Source organism: Bemisia tabaci, chromosome 2 (genome assembly GCF_918797505.1).
Source record: "Bemisia tabaci chromosome 2, PGI_BMITA_v3".
Classification (NCBI taxonomy): domain Eukaryota; kingdom Metazoa; phylum Arthropoda; class Insecta; order Hemiptera; family Aleyrodidae; genus Bemisia; species Bemisia tabaci.
In genome coordinates, this window is record NC_092794.1 from 29,881,825 (window position 1) to 29,894,153 (window position 12,329).

Genomic DNA, 12,329 nt, shown 5'->3' on the forward strand with positions numbered 1-12,329 from the left:
CCATACAACGCTGTAATTTAATTCATATTTTTCTGCACCATCGTGCAACGCTGCTGGATAATTTACTGTTCTAAAGTCATCATTTTCAATCTCCTTCCCATGCGCATGGGAAGTGGCTCCCATGGGAAGCTCCCTAATCCGTGCCCATCCCATGCCCGTCTCTACTAACAGAGCCATAGAAGAAAAAGATTAAGGATTAAACACGAAATTTGTGCTATTGGCGTGGCATGTTTCAGACATGGTGGGATTCTCAGCTAATTTTTACGTAACACTTACGTGTTTTTTTTTTTATATATATAAACTTCCTGCGGGCATAAACGAGCAAAAAAGTGGTGAACAGAAAAGTATAACAGGAAAAGTTGCAGCCCATAAAAATTGATGATATAGTTCGTTGATTTTTACGTAGGTTTTTAAGTTTTCTTTGAAGTAAAGTAATACTATTTTTTATTTCAAAGAATTCCCCAAAAAGGTTTTCTAAGACAAGTATTTCAGGAGTTGTTTTGCTTAAAATTTTCGAGCTCTTAAAATTTACAAGTATTTTACATTTATTTCGACAATTTTTTATAGAACTTTTTTTAAAGAGCCATTGCTATTAGGGAAGAGGCGCCCTACTGAAGAGGATGATGGGGAGAGGGTCAAGCATTGCCTCACGTAAAGTTAAAAACCTGCTTGAAATAGAAAACAATGAATACTAAAAAGTGTCTAAAATATACCTAGGTATGAACTGAAGGTAAGAAATTAGGATAACAGAACTGTTCACGTTTTATGCTCGTCTTTTTTTTCTTTTCATTTTTTTCTGTTTTGTAGCATCTATTTCTATTTACAATTATTATTTTAAAATAGCTTTCCCTAGAATCTATTCGAATCTTCAAGCAGAACCAATTTTTTTAATGACATTTCCAGATAAATCATGGGTTTTCCCAGGAAGGAAGCCTTCCGTCTTTTCCAGACTCGACTGTTGCCAGATATGCTGCTTTTCCAGTACTTTCCCCTTTCAAACCCTTGTAAACTATTCTTATTATCGCACAATCTGGCAACGCTGGACTAGAATGAAAGTTGGAATGAATGAAAAAGTGAAAAGGTGAAACCCTTCGAAGTTTATATCAATGATATCATGATGAGAATTAATTAAATTAAAAAAAATGATCTATAGGCCACACGAGACAGAGAGAGCATACTTGTACACACGGTACCAGTCCGGTCGACGTAAAGTCCTCCAATTTTCCTCGCCAGCCTGGAGCTGGCGACAAGCGGAGGAGGCTATGACTCATAATCTCTCAAATGCTCTTCTCTCTTTCTTGAGCATGGCATGGCCTCCCGGCCCCTTCAACGGGGAACCCAAGATTACCTCGGGTTCTAGGGGGCGGTTGCTATGACGACCAAGAGGCCTGCGGCGATTTTGGACATCTATGACACAGTATTGCTCTCGGTGTGATAGAGTTCGTTTGATTGTTTTGATTATTTGCGAGGCTGATGGCACGTCCCAGTATGTCAATGTACAAGCATAAATCGGATTATCAAACGAAAACTAAGTGCCGAAAGGCGAGAAGAAAGTCTAAGAGATAAACAGGGGATAACAAAATTGTCGAAGATCAGTGCAAATGCTAATGCCGCGGCCGTTGCGGGAACCTCTTCCTCATCACAAACTAATTCTCCTGAGATTAAAGCATGTGGTAGTGGTAGTGCCGAGCCCTCCTCCCTCCCCACATTAAATCATCCACCAGAGTCAATCGATTGTCAATTTTCATCAGAACTCGGCTTTTTAAATTTTGGTGACCCTTATTGCACCAGTGAATCTGAGCCTCAAAGGTTTGTAAGTGAAACATTATACATATGATGAACATCAAGTTTCATTCAATGCGCTGTTGGGCCCCGGGTTGTGGTCCAATTACGTAACCGACAGTTGGCGGCAGTCAGTCACTCAGGTGCCCATTTCAAATTTTCAGGACTTTCCTTAAAAAAAAAAAAAAAAAAAAAAAAAAAAAAAAAAAAAAAAAAAAAAAAAAAAGGCAACTTATTTCCCGGAGACGTCCGGTGCCGGACACGGGAGCTGTCAGCAATAGATTTCGGGTGCACTGCAGATTGCGAAACGACGGGTGGCGCGACTGCGGATTGCACAGGAGTTAGGGCGCTCGTATGATGTAAACAAATTTTGGCCGCGGGATTGAAGAATTGAATCTCTAAATTGAATCGGACATCTGAGGAACCAACGAACAGCTTGTGGGCTGTAAAAATTGACGACCTGTAATACAGATGGACAAGATTCTAAAAACTCTCTGACTTTTAAAAAGAGGTGGCGGGGGATTCAAAACAAGTTGATGCTGTAGGTACATGCTAAAGTAGGTTTTATATATGAAGCGGAAAATTTATTAAAAATTAGAAATTTAGAAAATATTGACTCATCAAAAACTAATTAGCAATAAATGTATATACATGAATTATGGTTTGTGTTGTAACGTCACCATCAACTGGTACCCTGGATGTGACCTCAAAATGCCATTATCAAGACGTCATCCAAGGATGACTCCATGACGTCATCAACGAGACTCGTTTCCATCGACGTCATCGACAGGTGCCTCCATGACGTCATCAACGGATGAGTCTATGGCGTCCTTGATGGGTGTCCCGATGACGTGATTGGGGGGGGGGGATTGCTGGTAGATATAGAATTGTCATTTTCTCAACTTAGGGGGATTAAAATACAAGAGGAGAAAGGTAAGGCCTTGTCTTCACGGGACGTTTTCATAGGATTTGTCCCAAGTTCGAATCGCAGGAATGAAACTTCCGGGATTTTTCCCAGTTACCGTCTCCATGGGACGGGGCTCATACCTACAGTCCTGCGACTAGTTTGCGCGAGAAGATAAATTAGATAAAGTCGAGTATTTAACCGGGATTAAAATACTAATTGCACTCAGTTGACAATTAGACACATTATTTTAACGAAACAAACATTAACAATGGAGTAATGAATAAAATATCGCACAATTCGTTTCACTTCTTCCTCTCCTCTCAGTGGGTTCTAGGGGTACAAGTACCATACTTGGTACTGGGAAAAATATTGATTAACTCAATATTTTTCTCAACTTCGTAAGTGGAATTTAACGCTGGGACAAATCTCGTGAAACGGCCCGTGGAGACAAGGCCTAAAGAAAAAAGTAAAAACATTGAGAGCGAAAAGAATCACTCTCAAAAATGGGCAACCACTGTTTGACCAGTTATTCCGATTAATCAGTCCACTGCCCCTTCTTTTATATCGACACAATTCCCCTTTACCTGCACTTCTCTGTAATATACCGTCAAAAAAAGGCAGCGTTCGGCCCGCAGTCCGGACAAGAAAACTTCTAAAAGTCAAAGTTCTAAAATGAGCCACACGCTTCATACATACAGGGTGATCCAAAAGTCCCTTCCACCCCCTCTAACTTTTTACCTAATTGAGATAAAGATTTGAAACTTGGAGGATATTCCTAGGTTAAAGGTAGCTACTTTTTGGCCCCCCTAAAATTTTCAGGGGGGCCCCCTTTGGGGGGGGGGGGGAACGGCCCCCAACTTTTAATTTTCAAATAGGAAGACCCCCTTTGTGATAGCTCGTTCAAAAGAGCATAAAAAAAGAAAACTTTTCGCGCAAACCCGAAGTCAGTATCTCAAACCGTTTCAAAATGGCGGGCGGTTAAAATTCAAAATGGCCGAAAATTCACACCGGTTATTTGTCGATTGATTTGCGCAAAAATTGGTGCGTAAAGGTATTTTGACACAAGAAAAACGAATTTGACGTTAGATTTTCACAAAAATCGAAATTCCCAAAATGGCCGCCGGTTAAAGTTCAAAATGACCAAAAATTGATTTTTTTATAAATCTAAGTTCAAATTTGTTTATCTTATGCCAAAATACTCTCAAATTCCAAGTTTTAGGCAAATCCATCAGGAAAAAACCAAGGTGAAAATTTTCGGCCATTTTGAACTTTAACCGGCGGCCATTTTGGAAATTTTGGTTTTTTTGAAAATCTAACGTCAAATTGGTTTTCTCGTGTCAAAATACCCCTACATACCGATTTTCGCGCAAATCCATCGACAAATAACCGGTGTGAATTTTCGGCCATTTTGAACTTTAACCGGCCGCCATTTTGAAACGGTTTGGGATATTGACTTCGGGTTTGCGCGAAAAGTTTTCTTTTTTATGCTCTTTCAAACGAGCTATCACAAAGGGGGTCTTCCCATTTGAAAATTAAAAGTTGGGGGCCGTTGCCCCCCTGAAAATTTTAGGGGGGCCAAAAGGTCCCTTTGACCTAGGAATATCCCCCAAGTTTCAAATCTTTATCTCACTTAGGTAAAAAGTTAGAGGGGGTGGAAGGGACTTTTGGATCACCCTGTATAGGTATTGTTGATATATTCTCGCGGAGCGCCCTAACTCCTGTGCAATCCGCAGTTGCGCCACCACCGTCGTTTTGCAATCTGCACCCGAAATCTATTGCTGACAGCTCCCGTGTCCGGCACCGCGGAGCGGTCAATATCGACAAATTTTCGGAGTCGTTGCTTTGCTACAAATAATTTAATTTACATGGCGGTGGCCACCCCGGCCCAATTCAAAAAAACTCCCCCTAAAAAATGACGAGACCAAATGAAAAAAAAAAAAAGAAAAAACCGAAGGGTGGCTGCTGCCTAACTAGTTATACCTATATTTAATACAGAAAAGGTCGAGGGAGATTGGAATTTACCGTTCCCACCAAAATACACTTCACTGTCTTCTTTGTACCTATGATTTCTCAGCTCCTTATCGGGATGATTGAAACAATTTTTTCAATAATTTATACAATGAAATCTTACCAAGCTCATTGTCGCTTATACCTAGAAAACTTTCTAAGCAGAGGTTAATTTTCTCTATGCCAGCCTGTTTCTCACCATCAGCCTATAAGGAAACAAAAACCAAAAACAACGAATGAGATGTGTAACTGTTGATTATGTTGATGTACGCTAGAGAGCAGCACTCGTTTATACTTCTCGCAAGCTTGTGTAAGTCTCGTCGTCGCTCTTAGCTATGAATAGAGCCCCTTTTACTGAGAGTCAAGACAACACCCCTCATGGAGTCACAAACGGGAATAGAGATTACAGAAATTGAACGTTTTTCGTAATCTTTGATCGACCCATTCTCGAATTCCTTTCTTCGTTCCTTCCCTCATTCCGTTGGTTCCTTGCCGAACCCGTAATTCCCCGGTCCATTCCAGATTATAATCTTTGCTATCGGTGAAACTGTAATCTTTATTCTCGTTTGTGACACTGTGAAGGCCTAAAATACGGGAACCAATCAGAAATGGATTCACATTGTCTTGACTCTCAGTATAAAGGGACTCTAGCTATGAAATGGCGTCGGATGTTCGTGTTCTGTAATTTGTACCGGTTTAGTTTGCAAAATAAAGAAAGTAATAAGTCCTCAATCCGTCGTTAAATGCTTAATCTCAACAGTAACAACGAGATGTACCATTGTACCTACCTATTTAAGCCCTTTGACTCCTATGGACGGTAATGGGTCAGTTATTGCGTTGGTCACAGAATTGTGTTTTGATGCTTCATTCTAAGGCCTTGTTTCCACGAGCCGCTTCACGGGATTAGTCCCAGGGAAAAATTCCTCTTACAAATCGGGAAAAATTTTCAGTTAATCAATATGATTCCCAGTACCAAGTATGGTCCTTATGCGTCCCCTAGGACCAATTGAGAGAGGAAGAAAAGTGAAAGCGAACTATACGATATTTTGTTGGTTACTCCACTATTCGTGTTTGCTCAGGTAAAATAATATGTCTAATTGTCAATCGTGTTAAATTATTATTTTAATCCCGCTTTAAACTCTCGATTTTTACTAACTTATACGCGCAAACTTGCCGCAGGACCGTGTGGGCCCCGTCCCGTGGTAGACGGTAACTGGGAAATATGTCAGAAATTTCATTCCTGCCATTCGAACTTGGGACAAATCCAACGAAAGCGTCCCGCGGAGACGAAGCCTAGTAGATTAGCTAAAAATATTAAGATCCGTCCAAACCGCAACTTTCTACGTTCAATATTGACTGAGATATCGCCCTTGAAAAGTTGAGTTTTTGACGTCATCCACCACGATAGTGACACGCTTGGTTTCTTCCACCTTGGTTTTATAAGTCAGGGAGACTAAAGTACCTTTATAGACAGAGTATGGCCATTCGTATCTTTTTACTACGGGAAAACTGTTCCGCTTTTTGATTGATCAACGAGTTTTTAGGCTTCATGATGCTCTTACGGCCGTTAGAGTACCTTTATAGACAGAGTATGGCCATTCGTATCTTTTTACTACAGGAAAACTGTTCCGCTTTTTGATTGGTCAACGAGTTTTTAGGCTTCATGATGCTGTTAGGGCCGTAAATGAACAAACAAGATGGCAGCTCACCGTAACATCGATAAGAAGATAAATTTGACAAAAATTTCAATTATACTGCAGTAACAATTTAAGCTAGCATATCTGCGAATAACACACGAAAAACACATGAAAACATTATTAAATCGCCTTTCACCTTTATCACAGGAGGATGTAAGATGTGCATAACCTCAATCTTGCTTGCTGATAACGGCCATCTTGTTTGTTTATTTACGGCCGTAAGGACATCGTGTCAGCCTATTTTCACGCGACCAATGAAAAACCGGAACAGAAATGGCCATACTCTGTCTATAAAGGTACTCTAAGGGAGACTCATATCATGCCGCAATCACACGCTGAATGTGGAAGCTGAGTGTGAGTGTGGCTCGAATGTGGGTGTCATCGGCCCAATGCCTGAATTTACTGCGTGACGCGCAAAATTCAGCAACGATTCTAAACTTTATCCCCGTGAATCGACGACTCTTTCCATTTGGGTAAGTGAAACCATACAAACTTCCAACATGGTAGCATAGCGTGGTTAATGTATGTATGATGTTTACTTTTTGCAGGCAAAGACCCCCTCGAATGAGCATGCAGGCAAGATGGCTGCGTGGCGCGACGGGAACTCAGAGCAGTTCGAGCACTCTCTAACCAATACCTACTCTAACCCATCCTATCGTCTGCCGCCTCCTCACCTTATCTTATCCATCCAAATAATCATGTTTCCAATAATGTAAAATGAATCGGTGAGTTCGGATTCGGAAACACTCCAACACGGGTTTTTTTTCGATTTTCACTTTTTTACGGTTTAGTAACACTTATGGATAAGTAGAAGCATCTGCTTGCAAAAGGATATATCGAAATTGCAATCGGAAGTGCTCGAAACAGCAACGGGAAACGGGAAGAATCGAAGAATTTCATTGGAAAAACCAATTTTTGGCCGATCAAGGGAAACGGGTGACTATCCGATTATGCGGTTTTCTTTTTTCGGTTCAGTATACCTTGTGCCAACAAGTTATATAAATATTCAAGCGTTATTCAGGTCCAAAAATATAAATTTTTCAGGGCAGACTATGAAAAACCAGTATCTGAAACTTGGTGCTTTAAAGTCGCTAGAGTAGGTACTTTTTGCGTCCTTTGGCACCAAAAAGGTTTTTCTTAGACCAACTTCTTCGCCCGCTGCGAAGTTTTAAGTGTTTCCTGAATTTTTTTTTCCGAGTTGGTGTATTTTCGAACTCACTGATTCAAATGATTTACTGATTTCACTGTCACCACTTTTTGGATCGTTATGTACTTTTGTAGGTATGAGTTATCAAAAGCAGAAATGTGCAAAGATATTTTTTTAGCAAATTTTTCAAGAAATATGCTAAGTGCCTCGTTACCTTTAACATGATGTTTCCCAGAAGTTGTACCATTGTGCCACAAAAAAAAATTGATAAATTTGTGCGAATGCTGAGTTAAATCTTTAGAATTATAAATTCCACAATCAAAGTCTGGCAACACAGCTAATTTAGCAAAAGCCCTCATATTTCTTGATGTCAGGAAAGAGTAATATTTCTCCCCCCCTCCTGCTCCCAACTAGTTCCCCCAATGCTCCTGAAAACTAGAGTACCTATATTGAGAGAGTATGGCCACTGGGTCCCATGGAGAGGCTTAGGACCCAAAAATGGCGGTGCTTTGTTTTGGTTTTTTGAGGATGGGAGGGGGGTCATTGCCAACTTTTGACGGTTATCACCAACCGCACTTGCTGCCAACCTTACTACATCTAAGATCATTTTTCTAAAAAATTGCACACGATTAGCCTTAAAAATATGTAAAAAAGTCGCAATAGTGCATTTGGGTAAAAGTTCTCGTTACGATAAGCAAAGACAACTACATTTTGATCATTTGCATTACATCAACTTTATAGCGTCCGCCATTTTTGGGTCCTAAGGGCTCCATTCAGCCTAAGATGGCTGAGCCAATCAGAGGTGGTAACTCCAGTGGCCATACTCTCTCTTAATATAGGTACTCTACTGAAAACATCTCTGTGCACCTCTGCTGTGCGCAAAAATCCTCAAACTCATCCCTCATCATCTGGCATCCCCATGGCTCAGATATAAATGAAGCCCCTCCCCCCCCCCCTTATTTTCCATCAAAATTCAAAATGTAAGTACTCAGGTACGTTTAGGATTTGATTTCAATGCCTCAGAACGCTGCGAGGCCCCCACACAAGCTTGTGATTTCTCCAGATATGCTAAAGATTTTCCCTCCTTAATCCTTAAAATATATCAGAAAAATGTCTTGCCAAAGAATTTTGAGAATTACCCTGGTTAGTACTTGGTTTGAACTCTTTTAGAAATTTAATCTCGATCAAAAAGGTCAATTCCCTGAGCTGAGCAGTTTAATTTTTCTCCGAGAGTGAAATTTGTGCTTGGCGCCATTATGAGCAAAGAGTAGAGGAGAGGAGAGAGCAACAGAGCATAATCAATGAGTTCCGAGCGAGCTTCATGCACGCTCCACCAGCTACTCACGCTCTGTGATCGCCTGCAGTGCTCATCGTGGGGGGTCTTTGCCTGCCAAAACGCTTCGAAAGTGACGATTTACGCAAAAGACTTCTGCCTCGCTACCAAGGTATGGACAAATGGAATTTTAGAAAGTCGTCAAAACGCGTAGATTTGACAGCATCGAGAGTACGACTGCGAAGACCTGCGCGGCAAATGGACGGTACGACTTCATACGTCACTCGATCGCCGATTTTCTCAGCGCTGCCACTTCGGCACCCCGTTTGTCCATACATGTAGTAGAGTGTACCTTGCCTCGCTACAACCTAACCTCTCACCATGCCGGTAGCATGAAAGTGCATTTCTCTTCATAAGTGCCTTTACCTATTACAACTCAACGGTGAAGTAAAGTTCTCCAAAAGTTCAAGGGAGTGGCCTCAAAACAAAGCCCAAAATTTTTAGATGTTCCAGACTAGCCTATTTGTGTCTGATGAGCAGTGCGTTACAGGTTACCCAGTAGTGACGAAAACCCCTGTTGGTTACGGGTTAACCAAAGGAAAATACCCCTGTAAACTCCAAGGTACACTCTACTACAGGTATGGACAAACGGGGTGCCGAAGTGGCAGCGCTGAGAAAATCGGCGATCGAGTGACGTATGAAGTCGTACCGTCCATTTGCCACGCAGGTCTTCGCAGTCGTACTCTCCATGCTGTCAAATCTACGCGCTTGACGACTTTCTAAAATTCCATTTGTCCATACCTGTAGTAGAATGTACCTTGTGTAAACTCATCATTTAGCAGCTAAGCAGGACAGGAAGGAAGACAACGGGTAAGCCTCCACCCAAGTTCAAATAAAAGGCTACAAATGAAGACTTAAACGGGTTCGGACAGTGCCAAGCGGCTAAGCAGCCAGAAGAATTCTCTGAGTGCATCGACGCAATCATCATTAACTTCTTCCTCATCAGGAATGTTCTATCTTCAGTGAACAAAGAATTAACAAAACAAGTTATTAAAGGTACAAAACTTCATTCATACTGAATAATACTTAGTGATTAAGCATCTCCCAATTACCTCACAAAATAGTGGCATAAGTAGTAATTTTTCTCTCTTCATTGTATACCTATCTCGTTTGTATGAGCATTAATCTTCAACATTTTCTCCTAAAGAAATTTATTAAATCATGGCAACGTTCAAAGCGAAAGTGCCAGTTTTTGACGGCAAAGACTCTCACAAATGGAAATTCAGATCAACTCCTCTAATGAAATTAAATAATTCTGAAAAGGTTGTAACTTCAGAGGAGAGACCAGAAAATATTACAACGAACAGTTGGTCAGAAGGTAGCTATACCGATGAATTATCCAATCAGTTTTCTGCAATGCAAGTTAGTACCTAATAAAAACAGAGGTAAAAGAGGTTTTCACAGATATAGAAATGAATTTAATAGAAGTAGAAACTCATCGTCTTTCCTACGTGACTCGTCGGCAAGTAATAATTGGAGAAAATCCAACGCCAAAAACTGGAGAGGAAGAGGAAATGGTCAAAATTACCATCCTCATAATCCTTACCGTGGCAAAAATTTTCATTCAAGAGGTAACCGAGGGAATAGAGGAAATTTTAGGCAAAAAGGAAATCCGAATAACTGGAAAAACCGTCACACTTTTCAGTCTAGCTTTCCTCGAAGAGTTACAGAGTCACACAATAATACACACACACACACCCCCCCCCCCCCACACACACACATATATATGTATATATCGCCGAAGAGCGCTCTTCGGCGCTTTACGATGCCTAATCTCCACAAAGCTCGGTCTTCCCACAGGTCATCAGGGAGTTGACACTCCCTCATCTCATCGAACACGATGTCATTTTCGACTTCCATTATCTGACGCACTCTATCATTACGGACCCGATCTCTCCTAGAAATTCCTGCCGACCTTCTCCAGGGATCCATCTCCGTTGCTCTTAACATATCGACGGTGAAACTACCAAACCACGTATCTCGGTTTGCGACGTCGCAGACTTCCTGTCATACTTTATTTTTTAAATGAAAAACTACTTAACGTCCAGTCTTGAAAATTTCTGTGATTTTTCCTCTTCGTGCGGAGAAAATTCTGTGAAAATTTCAAGGAATGATATTGATTTGGTCTACTTCAAAAAAATAAAATGCGAGCGTAGATTTTTAAACACCGCAAACGAGATACGTGGTTTGGTAGTTTCACCGTCGATATCCTGTGTCCGTTTCTCCAGCTGCCAAACTTCACATCCGTATGTAAATATACTTTTAACCACAGCGTTGTATATCCTCCTCTTGTTATCTTGGAAATCCGCTGATCCCAGAGGATTCCATTTAACATCGCTAAAGCCTTCCTTGCTAAGTAAGGTGTTCCTTTCCCTGATAGCTTGATCCGTCCGTCCATCCTGGGTTAACCGCACTCCCAAGTACTTAAAGTGCTCGCAGTCTTTGATCTGCTGCCCATCCTCCAACTCAATGCTTTGCTGATCACCGCCAAAAGTCATCTTCTCATATTTGGATATGCTGACTTCCAAACCCCACTTCCGATATTCTTCTACTAACTTGCGCATCATGTACTCCGCGTCATCTTGATCTTGAGCAACCACAACCTGGTCATCAGCAAAGCACAGACTGAATAGAGTTTCAAAATCACCCGAGGGGACACCCATACCAGAACATTTCCTTTTCTATTCCTTTAGCACACACTCGAGTTTTAAATAATGTTGGCGACAAACAACATCCCTGTTTTAAACCCTTAGTCACATAAAATCCCGCTGATAACCCCCCATGATACTTAACTTTGGTAAAACTCCCTTTGTAAAATCGCTTGACAGCATCAATGAACCCCCCGTTAAAATTCGATTTTTCCAAGGCCTTCCAAAGTTTCACCGACGGCACACTGTCATACGCCTTTTGGAGATCCACAAAAATTAAATGCAACTCCTGAGCTACGGCCATTTTTTTCTCAATGACCTGAACAATAACAAAGAGGTGATCTATCGTAGACCTGCCAACTCTAAAACCAGCCTGCTCCTCTGCCTCGTGATCCTGCCATTCGTCTTCGATCTTCGCCTTCAGTATCTTCCCGTACACTTTGCTTAGTCTTAGTTACTATGATAATTATGATTACAATTATTCTAATGATTGGTGTACTGAAAACTGTAACCATACTACATCCACTCATAGACCGAATAACTCATTCTCCTTTTACTCATGCATTGAACCTAGAATAACTCATAATTTCTTCAGCAATGACGACCATAAGAAAAATAAATCGGTTCAATTTCTTCTCGACAGTGGGTGTACTGATCATATAATCAATGACGAGTCACTATTCTCAGAATTTGTAACTTTGGAAGAACCTAACGCTATTACAGTGGGAGATGGATATGCTGTTGCGTCAGGGATGAGCTAAAAATAGTGGACTGTATATAGGTGGCCTCACCTCTCTCTCCTAAACTG

The 12,329-nt window shown here is 41.0% G+C and overlaps 1 protein-coding gene across 27 annotated transcripts in view; it reads right to left on the minus strand.

Annotated features, from left to right (window-relative positions):
• The window catches only part of kermit (PDZ domain-containing protein GIPC-like protein kermit), a 167,266-nt gene that overhangs the window by 15,947 nt on the left and 138,990 nt on the right, over positions 1 to 12,329 (minus strand). For 24 of the 27 annotated variants that reach the window (XR_011899289.1, XR_011899286.1, XR_011899287.1 and 21 more), the window contains one exon: positions 4,821 to 4,902. The exons of 2 other annotated variants lie outside the window; for them this stretch is intronic. Coding sequence is in view for 21 of the 25 variants with exons in the window: in XM_072297110.1 (XP_072153211.1) it covers positions 4,821 to 4,902 (82 nt within the window). In the remaining 4 variants the exon portion in view is untranslated. Of the gene's footprint in view, positions 1 to 4,820; positions 4,903 to 9,658; positions 9,831 to 12,329 lie in introns of those variants that run through there. One more of the 27 variants, XR_011899288.1, reaches the window with a different exon arrangement.